Genomic DNA, 13,025 nt, shown 5'->3' on the forward strand with positions numbered 1-13,025 from the left:
TTAAGAGCTGGACTTCTCCTATGGGGAAAATTCACTCGTGTTGACAATAGATGGATTATAGAAGATGCACACCCATACCACATTTTGAACAAGGAAAAAGAGGACTAAAGAGTCTAGGCTGCTATTCCTTCCTTTAAACATCACCTGATGCTCTGGAGGGTGATTACCAACAGGCTGCCTTCCAAAGAAAGGCTAAAGTTTATTAAGAGGTATGATGAACCAGTAGAGCACCTGATGTGTGACCTTAAAGGAATCAAGCCTTGTTGGAGCCCTTTGAAGAAGGTTATGGAGAGCACGGGATTACATCACAGCATACCCTGGAAGCAGGCACTGTTGGGAAATTGGGGTAATATGAATATGGTCTATCCTTAGAGCATTTACCTTTCAGGCCGTCTGGATCTGTTGCAATGACCTTTTCGGAAACTCTTATCCAAGAAAGATGTTTGTAGCAGAGTTTCAGCATATATTAAAAAAAGGTGTATGTTGAGATTCATGCTTTAGGACACAAGACTAATTCTCTGAACTGGTGAAGAAGAAGCTTGTTATGCTGAACTCTTTTTGAGTCTAAATTGGTGAACAAGCAGCTTGTAATGCTGAACTCATTTCTTTGGGATGCTATACATAACACAATATTGTTATTTTGCATTTTAAAAAAAGTTTGTGAAGCTTCACGGGGGTATGTTAGGAACTTAATCAATTTGGCATGGCAGGACAAATGCAGCTATCTGCACACAATCATGCAAGCGGATTACATCTAACGCCTTTGCTTAAACCGGCAGTCATTTGGATTTCTCTTCCCACTGAAAACTGCAAGAGCTTCTTGAACAGGGGGCTGCAGCTGGCCTTTCTTCCCCCCTTTGTGTGCAAAGATCTCCGACCTTAAGAAGATATCCTCACTCTGCAAGCAATTATAATGAAATGATTTTATATGAAATGTCCAACTCTCAGAACATGCACAAAAACTTAGCCATCAAGTAAAAGAAGTACTTACTACTACTTTGTTCTTCCTTGGATGCAACACTTTTGGAGGCAATTGATCCTCCCTTAAGATGGGATTATCTGTTACACCTTTCCGTCCTCCCTTAGGCATTGGTAAAGAATACTGCAAGTTTAATATCACAATTTAGCTCATTGTGTATCTACATGTGCAGGAGCACAGACATACGAGGGGTGTGCATGATTGCTAGCACGTCCATACCTGACGTGTGCATGCATGCATCATCCATGTGTATGTATATCCTGCCTGGATATGCATATCTGCATGTATGAGCAGGAATACACCTGTGTATCTACGTCTGTAACTTGTGTGTAGTGTGCACACATGCACAAAGGTGTCGGAGTTCAATGAGGTCAAACTCAAATGTCTTGAGATTCTTGGAGTTCACAAACTAATCAGAAGAATAAGAACAGAATTTCGCACATCATTCGAACTTTCTTTTCAAGTGAAAATTTACACATGTATCACACACTTCAAAAAGTCACCCGCCTAGCAGCACAATCATGCAGAAAAATATTTGTCAACAATCGTGGAATAGCAATAGTCTACCCAGCACAATTCCATTCCCTTCCCAAACAAGACGTCAAAAGAAAGAATGCAAGCAGTAAAAAAGAGGTACCTTTGTGCCACGAATGTTTACACGCCTTCTTGTTCCCGTGTGCACAACACCATTAGGTCCAACTGTAACTGATACTTTGTGAAGAGTTCCTCCATTTCCGCATTTGGGACAAAAGATACGGCCAACATCAAAAGTCACCTTCCTACAAGCTTCACATTTGAGCACCCACCTGCATCAACAACCAGTCAAGTAGTCCATCCATTTCATGTTCAGCCAGAATGCAGCTTACGCAATAAATGTGGAATCGCACTGGCCACTCCCCAAACACAAGTAAATATGGTTGAGAATGAGATCTCTCTCAAGAAATCATCTGTAAAATATACTGAAGAGATATAAGGGAAAATAAGGGAAACACTAGAATGTACACACACATTCAGAGTGAACTCTAAAGACACGTGATTATAATCAATTACTTAGGATTCCATTAAATAGGCCAAAGACAAAGACTCAAAGCCCATGTGAGACCTCTAACGAATGATAATCATGCCCTGAAGACACAAGAGACAGATCTGATAAGGACACATCATATTGGCACACATGTACGTCCCCTTGCAGAGGCTCACAATCAGGTATGCACAATGAACACTCATGCCATCACCCCTCTTCAGCTCCAGGTCTCGTCCAGCAAGTGACCAATGAATAAGGAGAACCCTCAACAATGAGACACTACCTGATATTTCTAAATCCCCTTTGAACCATAGAAACAGGAAACGGCTGGAACGGGCCCCCGGCACATGGAATCGCCGTCCTTGGCACAAAGCCATCATGGGACGCGTTGAGAATTGGTGGAATGTTTCCTGTCTGAAACGGGACAGGGAACGCCACATGGCACCCACTTACCTTCGGCTGGCCGCTGCTCCCGCCCGATCGCCTGCTACTGCGCGTTTTGCCCACTTCTCTCCTGTCTGCTGCTCCCGCCTGAGATCATCTGCCCATTCCTGCCCCCGTGACCTGTCCGCACAACGCCCCAGCGCCCGTTCCCTGTTGCCCCGTCAGTGGCCAGCCACCAGTCCCCTTGTCTCCTCCCGCCTCCAACCTCTCTTCTTTCTTCTTTCTTCTCTTCCTTCTCCATTCTCTTCTTCCTTCTTCCTTGGACCTTCTCCCTTCTCTCCCTTCTTCTCCTCTTCTCTTGAGTCTTCCTTCTTCTCCAAGTTCCAAGTTCTCCATTCTTCTCCTCTTCTCTTCTTCTTCTCCCTTCTCTCGAGCCATTTTTAGTTCAATTTTCAGCTTGAAATGGCTTCACCTTCCTGCCCCGCTCATCGGGCTGGTGGTCGAGAAAGAAGGTCCGATGATTGGTCATGGTGGGAAGAAGTAAATGCTGACCGCCCATTGAGTGGTGGAGGATCTCAACCATGGACTTGCAAGCTTTGCCCATACAAGCGAACTAGTGGAGCAAACAAGGTAATCCATTGAGCCAAGCATTTGTATTTCAAATTTTTATTGATTTTAATTTTTCAAAGTTACTTAAATATTAGAATATGGAATACCAATTGCTACTTGTTCCGTTTTATGCATAATCAGGTCCGAGCTCATCTCTTACATGAGCTAAATTCAAAAGTACAATTTTGTCTGAATGTGACCTTGGAGAAGCAAAGGGAGCTTCGTGACCGTGTAGCAGGTCAACAAGCTTATCTTGCATCTAGACCACGACGTGTTGTAGTTGACCCTGCAACTTTTGTGACACCATCCCCATCAGATTTATCTAGAGCAGAGCCACCATCAAGAAGTGTTACCTCCACACCTACTGCAGGCATTGCATCGGCCATGGCATCAACAGCACCACATGTTGCACGTAGACAAAGCACACTTGATGCTAGTTGGGATCCCAAGAAGAAGGAAGAGGTGGATACATCAGTGGCACACTTTTTTTATCATGACCATATACAATTTCGTACAGCCAAGCAGATAATTTTAAATTGATGCGCAAGAAGATTGGTGAGTATGGCCCTTCGTATGTACCTCCATCATCACAGACCTAACACATCACTTTGCTCGACAAGGAAAAGCGCCTTGTTGAGCAAGCAGCAGTGACTAGAAAGAGCCTGTGGGCTAAAAATGGAGTTTCCTTGATTGCTTATGGTTGGAGTGATACACGCAAGCGATCCATTCATGGCATGGTTGCTTATTCTCATGGGGAAATGTATTTCATATCTTCACATGATGCATCGGCGACAGGAAAGTCAACAGATGTACTTGCAACAGAGTGGATTACAAGTATTGAGCTTATTGGCCCAAAGCATGTTGTGGGATTTGTTTCAGATGGAGAGCCTGCAAATAGAGCAGCAGGTGCTATTATCCAAGGATATTATCCACATATCACAATTCCATATTGTATAGCTCATTACTTGAACAACCTACTAAAGGATACTAGTAACCTATCATGGATCGCACCTGTCATAGAGCAAGGAGCTCAAATGGTTAGCTTTGTTTTGAATCACCAGTTTTTTCGCCCCATCGCTTCTCTTTGTGATCGAGGAAGACACTTTCAAAATACTATGATTCCAGATTTATCTTTAACTTCTTGATGCTAGGCAAATTAAGAGAATGCAATGGTGCCTTGAGGCAGTTATTTCTTAGTGATGAGTTTACCTCATCAACATTGGCAAATACTCCTACAGGTATCTTACGCTTAGAGAAAGTAAATAACTCCACTTTTTGGGATGATGTAAAGCGAATAGATGCTATGGTATCACCTATTGTGCATTTATTGAGGATTATGGTATACAACCTTGCATCGGCAAGGTATATGAGGCTATGGATAAGCTGAATGAAAAGTTGCAAGAGTTGGCACCAATGATGAGGCGTATGAGGAGTTATGTCATTTAGTTGTAACAAGGTGAAACTCCTATAGCTCACCCATACATGGAGTTGCATTTGTTGTGGATCCTAAGTTCCAGGGCAAGGGCCAGGAGAATGACACTGAGATTATAAATACATGAAGACTTATATTGTCTCGTCTAGTGCCTGATCATGGCACTAGACGAAAGATCAGAGATCAGCTTTCATGCTATAGGACCTTTCGGGGTTCTTTTGGTTGTGAGGATGCGCAGGAGAATCACTGTAAGATTGGGACAGCTTTGTGGTGGGAGAACTATGGTTCGAATGGTCTTGAGTTGCAGCAAATAGCCATCCATATTTTGAGTCAGTCAGTTGGCTCCTCTTGTTTGGAGCAATTGTGGAGTACATACGCTCACATTGCTTTAAAAAAGAGGAACCGTCTCAGTGTGGAGAGGGTAAACGATCTAATATTCGTTAGTGCTAATTTGAGGATGTTACGTAACAGTATGACAACAAAGCCCAATCCATTCACAGAGTGGAAGATGTAGTAAAAAGAGAAGATACACGCTAATGTTGAGGGAGATACAGCAATTCATGGTACACATGATGATGAGGCTGGCACTTCAAGAGTAGCTAGAGCCATCTCAGATCATGATGATGATCTTTGATTTTGTTTGCGTATTATGAGTCTCATGATACATGACACATGTACATTGTATATGATATTATGATCATTGATGACATTATGACACTTGGGCTATTGTACCATGCCGATATTATATTTGTACTTGAGTCTTACAGTCTTGCAATTGCCCCTGGTCTATCTTGGCATGCCGCATTTTGCTTCAGTCTAGAAATTAGACTTTATATTTGCAGTCTTTTTTGGGGCAATGAGCATGTTCTTTCAAAGATTAGACTTTATATTTGTAATCTTTTAAGTTTTTTGGCAACAGGACCATAGGCATGTTCTTTCAGCTTAGACTTTAAAGTTTAGTTCATTGTTCATTGTTTTATCATTTATGGCATATGTATTATGCATTTTATTATTTATCATTGAATAGCTTACCTCTTGAGCCTTGTAAGTTGCAATTCAATTTCTAATGAGTAGAACACTCCAAAGTCCACATGGATTATGAGTGAAATATTAATTCTTTTTCATGAATTTTAATTTTTTAAATGTCATTCCTGTTCCCTAGATTTGGCGTCCCCATCATCGTCCCCGTTCCCCGTTTCATGTTTCTATGCTTTGAACACAAGATGAAAGAGCCCACCAAGGCTATAATACCTTCATGCAGCGTAAAGCGTTCTGCTGCTCTTCACTGTGCCCGGTGCTCTTGGCCTACCTAAAGAAAATAGTACTTACTGCTGTCCAGAAGTAGCCTACAAGCTGATTTACCACTCTTATGGTCAGACAATCTTTGAGCAGTTGGAACCCTGAAAAAAGTGAATGTGAACACTGCATTCTTGAACCTCTGGAAGCATGTACAAGAAGTACACCTACACACACTAAAGAGGGGAGGTCTACCAAGCCAAAGGAGATGGTCTTGTCATAGGCAAATAAACGTCTCCTATTTTGGGCTTGGAATTGTCCCTGCCATACATGCATGAAGGTGAGAATTTCAGACGCACACAATATGATACGAATTTTCCCATCCCAAGAGAGTTTTTTAGGCAAACTTAATTATTTACCAATCTCACCTTGTTAGGGTACTAATAGATGGGGCCCACCTAATTGCCGAGTCTTATGCAGTATCAGTAATGCATGGGGAGTGTCATTCAATTCAGTGTAGAGAAAATTGGGTATACCCCACAGCCCTCTTCCTACTCTCCAACTTGCACAAATCTGCATTCATGAAGTGTTTCTAAGGACTCGTTTGTGGTCCCTGTCAGTAGGGCAGCAGGTTCAAGTTAGGATTACATTTACCATAGTTTCTGTGCAAACCAGCCCTTCCACCCACACATGCAAGATGAAGAGGGGGCTCAGGGTGAACATGAAACATCCAAAACGCTGCAGTTTCTTTTCAGATGTCCAACTGTAGATAGATGCATTTCAGCAATTATCAATCTCCCCAAACAAAATGCATGTCTGCAGGTATGCTAAATTTGCATCTATCTTTGAATCAGCCCCAAAATGAGTGTACTCCTCGTTTCCTACATACCACAGTTTCTCCCACAAAGAAGACAGTGCTGCAGCATTCAAAGTTCTGCATTCCACATCAGATCCATCCCAAGATTCTCTAAGACTGTCCTACTGCTGCCTGTATTATCCTCCCTATGAAGCATTGTTTATGCTCAGTCTGCATGTTACTTTGCCTTTGAGGTCAGAATAGTAGTTTTTGGTAAATAGATGCATTCCTTATGGTTCTGACGGCAGTTACGGTCCATGTGTGTGAATTATAACATAGTTTGCTAGCTGAAAAGTCCACATCAGATCTGTCCCACACTCTCCAAATCAGACTGTCCTGCTGCCTGCATTATCCTCATTGTGAAGCACTGTTTATGCTCACCACAGTTTCTCCACAAAGAAGACAGTGCTGCAGCTTTCAAAGTTCTGCATTCAACATCAGATCCATCCCAAGACTCTCCAAATCAGACTGTCCTACTGCTGCCTGCATTATCCTTCCTATGAAGCACTGTTTACGCTTGATCTACGCATTACTTTTGACTTGGTGGTCAAAATAATGTTGATTTTTGGCAAATAGATGCATCCCTTATGGTTCTGACAGCAGTTATGGTTCATGTGTGAATTATAACTTGGTTTGCCAGCTGGAAATTCCACATGTTGTGCGCATCAATTGGGTCAAGCAATAGGTACAGATGTTTGATTATGATGTTGCCTGCTTTGTCAATGGTTACACGTACAATTGAGGACAATTGCAAGGATATAAGGGGGGGGTTTATCACAAGGACATGAATTTTTAACTTATTGCTTTGGCATAATTAAGTTGTGCACATGTGAGGTGCATACGTTAAGTGCAAGTTAAATTGGGCACCATGATAGTCCAAAACCTCGGATTGGGCAGTGTGAGACATTGGCCAAAATTGTGATAAGCTATGATGGATATGTGCTTATGGGTGCTGGTTGACAATCTTGGCTCTAGAAATTAAATGTGCCCTTGAACAACATGTGCTGTCATTGGGGCTGGAGAAATTAACATCTAATACTTAGAACTAAGGCTAATGAAAGTCTAAAGACTTTCAAGTTCAAAAGACTCAGCATTTTGAATTGTGGATAGGCAATGGCCAATTTGTGGGCAAGGCCAAGCAATTTTTGAACTCCCACAATTAATTCTTGCTGGAAGCTAATTTCTACAGGCTGAGTTATGCATTAGCAAGTGTGCACTTGTCAAAAAGGGAGAGAACATACCATGCAATGGCTTTCTGCTACCGGTCACTTGAGACAATGCTTTGTTCCAAAATTTGTAGAGGTTGACCAATCAATAAGGGAAGAGGGAATTGTTAAGAGTGTACCTCTCGAGTCCGAGGCAAGGCCTAACACTTTTCAAGGATTGGAGAGCAATCTCTTGTATAGTACAAGTTTATACAATCTAAAGAGATACCGCAAGGGGCACCAATTCTGGGGCAGAGTGTCAGATGTCTGCCATTCATCAATAAGTGTTTATTTCAGTTTTTATAAATTTATAGCTTGCTATATTTGCTAGCTGATCAGGTTAACCACCACCTTATCTAAGAAGGATGGCTGGTTTCATTAGAAATGCATGTACTTCTCCCTTACACATGCAACATTTGATATGTTAATCTTTAGGCCTACACATTTGTGCCATACTTGGTTATACCACTAAAATTTTTTCTACTCCATCTGAATCAAGAACTTTGGAACCCTTGGCTTCATTAGTTAAACCTAACTTTTGTTAGCACTCATATGGAGTGCCAATGAACAAACCAATTCCTCTAACAAGGAAGCCCACTTGTGATGTGCTACTATCCTCGCCAATCTTCAAACAAAATAGGAAACCCTTTATAATGGCAAAAGACACTTGTCTCACACTACTTTGAATTAGTACTCTTGGCAATCCAATTAGAGGCGATTTGAGATGTTGCCAATTTTACATATTGCAATCCTCATCACAATGGTAATCATTGACACGAAGTGTCCTCTAGACTTCCATTTTTGAGGGTGCTATAGAAACATTAATATGCAAAAATCCAAACTAACACATTTGCAAACATTCAAATTGACCCTTTTTTCCCAATTTCTATAGGCACATCATTACAAAACAATCTTGTTTAAGACTTTAGCATTGGGAGGTTTTGACAAAGGGTCTAAACACCATTAAAGTGACCCCATTTTATGATAGCACGGTTCGATGACGAGTTACAGCCAAGAGATAGACTAGCATGTGCATAATCAAACACCTCAAGAAGGGCAAGCCCCTTACATTCTACTACAAACAGCATGCATACACAAGCCTTATTTCAAATTCACGGCTCAACATGTATTCAAACATCCAAAAAAAAGAACCTTGATAATTGCCAAGGGTGCTTTTGAGTTAGCTCCCACCAATATCATAAAAAAGCCAAGATTGGTTGGCCAATCACAATATATTACACGTTAAACTGTCAACCAATGGAAGTTACATCCTATAAGCAAAAAGGATTGTCCTTAAGAGTATCAAGCCATATTCATTGATATATCCCAATTTGAAAAAACCAATATTGTTAGACGATGGCAAGTTTCACTTGGAATGCATCTAGGATGTCACAATAGCCAAATAAAATACCACTTCATGAAGTGTACTGAGGTTGTTTATGGCTCCTATAACTTTTTGGTAAACAGGAAATCTTTAAACAAGCAGATGTTAAATTTCACGACACCATAATAACTCACTAACTTGACTTTTGCATTACTCTCAAAACTTGAGAGATAAAAGCTCATTAATAAATGCTAACATAGCTGGTTAGGAACTCTTCTATTGTTTTATTTACAATCACAAACAACAAAGTGGCATTAACAAGAAAATGTAGTGGAAAACTCAAAGAAAGTGTTACACACCGGTGAAGCTGCTGGACCTGCAAGCCATTCAACGACATTACTCTCAAACCTATCTGCAATAGCACATTTTGCATGGGAAAATCTGTTGTAATGCATGCAACTGTAGAGCTGGAGAGAGGTCGAAGCATCCAGCTATCCTCACTTTCAGAGGCATAATGGGAATTGGCAACTCCTTCACTAGTGCCTTCCCGCATCATTTCAGAGCTTTCATTTGGATTATTTTCCTCTTCCAACTCACCATCACTGGTATTCTCATCAAATACACCCTTATCCAAATCAGGATCTTCCTCATCCGTCAGCTTCAAACCATCCATGCCAAAGTCAGCTGGTTTCTGGTTCTCAATCCTCTCTGCATATGGTCCTTCGACCACTGAATTCTTTAAAGCTGTCCTGGCTGCTCTTTTTTCATGTTTCCTTCGAGTGCTTCTGCTAATTGCTCTAGTCCATTCTCCTTTGTCTTGGCTATGATCCACCATCACTGTGTTGATACTCTCCTTCGAGTCTACTTCCTGGCTGATCACTGAAACATTTATGGTGTCAGGTGTAATAGAGCAAGATTGCCTGCTTGAAAGGTCCTGCAGACTATCCTTTGTGTAATCACACAGGCCACTAATCGAAGTACTTTGGTTGCACGTCAGTGAAATGTCCATCCCATTCTGATTATCAACCTCCACAGTACTGGCTTCAGTGCACGTGAAAATTTCAGGTTTCTTATCATAAGTCCCTGCAATGTTTCCTACATTCTGAGTAGATTCGCAATCAACTGCACATGATTTCTCTTCGGCTACTCTGCTGAAACAGTTCGATGTAAATGACAGGTTCTTTAAACCCAGAATATGAGAGTCCTGATGTGTATAGTCATCTGATTCCTGTGAGAATTCCTCCCATTCTTCCAAATTAGGCACATTGGATCCCCAACCAGGCAGATTATGCTCATATATTTGCTTTGCTTGAATGACCTGGAGTGGAGGTGGCCTAGTACGCAAGTGTGCAGATCCATGAGCCTGTACTTCCAATGTATAGGCAAGAGATATAAGCTTCAAATCTACCTCAGAAAGCGAGGGCAAATCTCCTGTTTCCCGAGCAAACTGTACCACTGTTTCAGAACAATTGTGTCAGGCATTTATAAGAGAACAAAAACAACGTGATATTGCCAGAAAGAAGGACAAGAGTGTAATATGCCCCAACACAAGGTTGAACTCATCGTCTCCCAATCTTCAAAGCCACAAAAGCTCTCACCTTCTATGAGAGGAAATGTGCATTGCCTAAGCCATAAAAACTCTGCCTTCTACGAGTGGAAATGTGCATTGCCTGACTAAATGCATATGATCAAAAACAAACATATTTATACACAGAGCTTGCCAGTATGGCAAGTGCATTCTTCTAACAGTGATTGCAATCAGATACTAGACAAGAACTTTCCAATAAGAAAGCCTTCTTGATTTAATTAATAGCACCTGATGAAAGCTTCGTACCTTTGCTGAGGGCTTCTTCGCTCGGCTCCAGGCACTCGACAGTGAAAGGAAGGGCAGCAAGCTGTGTGCGAGAGGCCGGGTCACGGACCTCCGCCAGTGCCTCTTTAATGGTTACGAAGCGGTCGGAGAGGCCGGCAAGCTTGAACGCCGATGTGATTAGAGCATTGGCATCAACCACAGCCACACTGATGCCATCGCGCGAGCTCAAAGAGCGAGGGGGCAACGGCAATGCCGGTTCCACGGCAGGTGCTGCTAACAATGAAGATGGCGGCGTTGTTGTTGGTGATGGTGATGGTGATGGGGGAAGAGGAGCTCCTCCTCCTCCTCCTCCTGCATCTTTGCGAACTATATCGCTCCACGCCATTACTGAGACTCCCTCGTGACCTTTGGATGTGCAGACTTGTCACCCCCAAAACCCTACACAGAACACACGCTTGTCGGAATCATCAAGCAGTGAAAACCAAAAACCTCATTAAACTTGGCAAATACAATCGAACAATCTACAGCTATATTAAATTATTGTTAAGGGAGGCCTCCGATTTTTAAAGGGCCTCCCGAACCTATCTATTATTTTGATTGTGGCTTAAGGAAGTCCAGAAGGCCTCTTGAATCTAAAATACTAACCAAACCTAAATTTGCGTTAAAGTGAAGGAACTTTTCTTCCCCTCTCTCATATATGTGACTCTAATTTGATTCTCTCTCTCTCTCTCTCTTTATTTTTTTCGTAAATCTCTCTCTCTCTCTCTCTCTCTCCTTGGGCTCATGTGGTCAAAGACTCCAGTAACTTCATTACTTGTCACCCTAAACCAGAATTAGGGGCACATTCTTGCATGAACTATGTTGGAGCTCACATGAATCCTATCGTAGTTATAGGCACATGAGCAAATAGCAATCATGCAAGCAAGGTAGAGGTGAGGAGCATGATATGGCAAGGGTTCGTTGGATACCGGAGGATGCTTGAGCTCTACATGTCTAAACATGAGGGTATGATCCCTCAAACTGCTTCCAACTCCTTCCAACAGGCAAATTGTGGGTCTCACTGCTCTTTTTTCCCTTTTTCTACCTGAGCGTTGCCCAAAGGTCTACATGTGGCAAAGCTCTCTCTCTCTCCCCCCAAGGCTTGTGATGAATCACACAAGCAATACAACCACTACAAGTAGGCAAAAAAGCAAAGTAGCTCAGCCATGACAAGCATGTAGTGAATTTGACAGCCTGCGTGTGGCCATGGTGAAGTATGGGCAGCAATAGTGGGTGAGACAAGAGGTGGCTATAACCATAGTGAGAGAGGGAGGGAGGGAGGGAGGGAGAGGCAGGAAATTTCTTTCACGAACAATAAGATTATGTTTTTTTCTGCAATTGGTGAGAGAGAGAGAGAGAGAGAGAGAGAGAGAGAGAGAGAGAGAGAGAGAGAGAGAAAACCTGCTCTTTGTTTCATATGGAGTGCAATAACATACCAAGACAATGAGAGGGGCGTCCTATCTTGTTACTTGCCCACTCACCTATCGTGTGCCTTCCACACCTATTGTGCTTACCTGCCTTGCTACACTGTGTGTGTGTGTGTGTGTGTGTGTGTGTGTGTGTGTGTGTGTGTGTGTGTGTGTGTGTGTGTGTGTGTGTGTGTGTGTGTGTGTGTGTGTGTGTGTGTGTGTGTGTGTGTGTGTGTGTGTGTGTGTGTGTGTGTGTGAAAGAAAAAGATTGGAGACATAAGGAGAGACAAAGATAATAAAGTTAAGATAAATGCAAAAGAAATATGAAAAAAGTGAAATACAATGTGTGGGAAAGAAGTGAGGGAAGTGAAAAATAGTAACTTTGATTTGCTCACAAAGTTGCTTTGTGACTACACAAAGCTGCTATAAAATGGCCTTAATGTGCTAAGCCCAAGGTCAAGGCTCCATTCTTAAGTGTAGCATGGTGAAGGCACCTTGTACATTGTAGAAAAAGTGATTTATGCTTGACTTGTTACCAAGATATACGTTGTAATGGGACCACATGTTGATCGATTGTCAAGGATTTGGGTGACCCTTGACTCCAAGTATCAATGTAAACCCTAATATTTAATTGATACAAATTCATTTTCATCCAAGTATCAATGTAAGCTTTGGTATTCAATTAGTACAAAATCATTTCACATCCAATGTTTTC

At 41.9% G+C, this 13,025-nt stretch overlaps 1 protein-coding gene across 1 annotated transcript; it reads right to left on the reverse strand.

The window, feature by feature from the left end:
* Positions 1–514: 514 nt before the first annotated feature.
* LOC148010783 (RNA-binding NOB1-like protein) lies at positions 515–11,387 on the reverse strand. Its single transcript, XM_087671089.1, has 5 exons — positions 10,884–11,387; positions 9,409–10,504; positions 1,617–1,785; positions 992–1,102; positions 515–898 (listed from the first exon to the last, which is right to left on the reverse strand). Exons 1-5 carry the CDS (start codon positions 11,245–11,247, stop codon positions 755–757), a joined length of 1,884 nt encoding a protein of 627 aa, XP_087527215.1. The 5' UTR covers positions 11,248–11,387; the 3' UTR covers positions 515–754.
* Between the last annotated feature and the right edge of the window lie 1,638 nt (positions 11,388–13,025).

Source organism: Lygodium microphyllum, chromosome 29, assembly GCF_053477565.2.
Source record: "Lygodium microphyllum isolate KBCC chromosome 29, Lygodium_microphyllum_v1.1.10, whole genome shotgun sequence".
NCBI classification, from domain to species: Eukaryota; Viridiplantae; Streptophyta; class Polypodiopsida; order Schizaeales; family Lygodiaceae; genus Lygodium; species Lygodium microphyllum.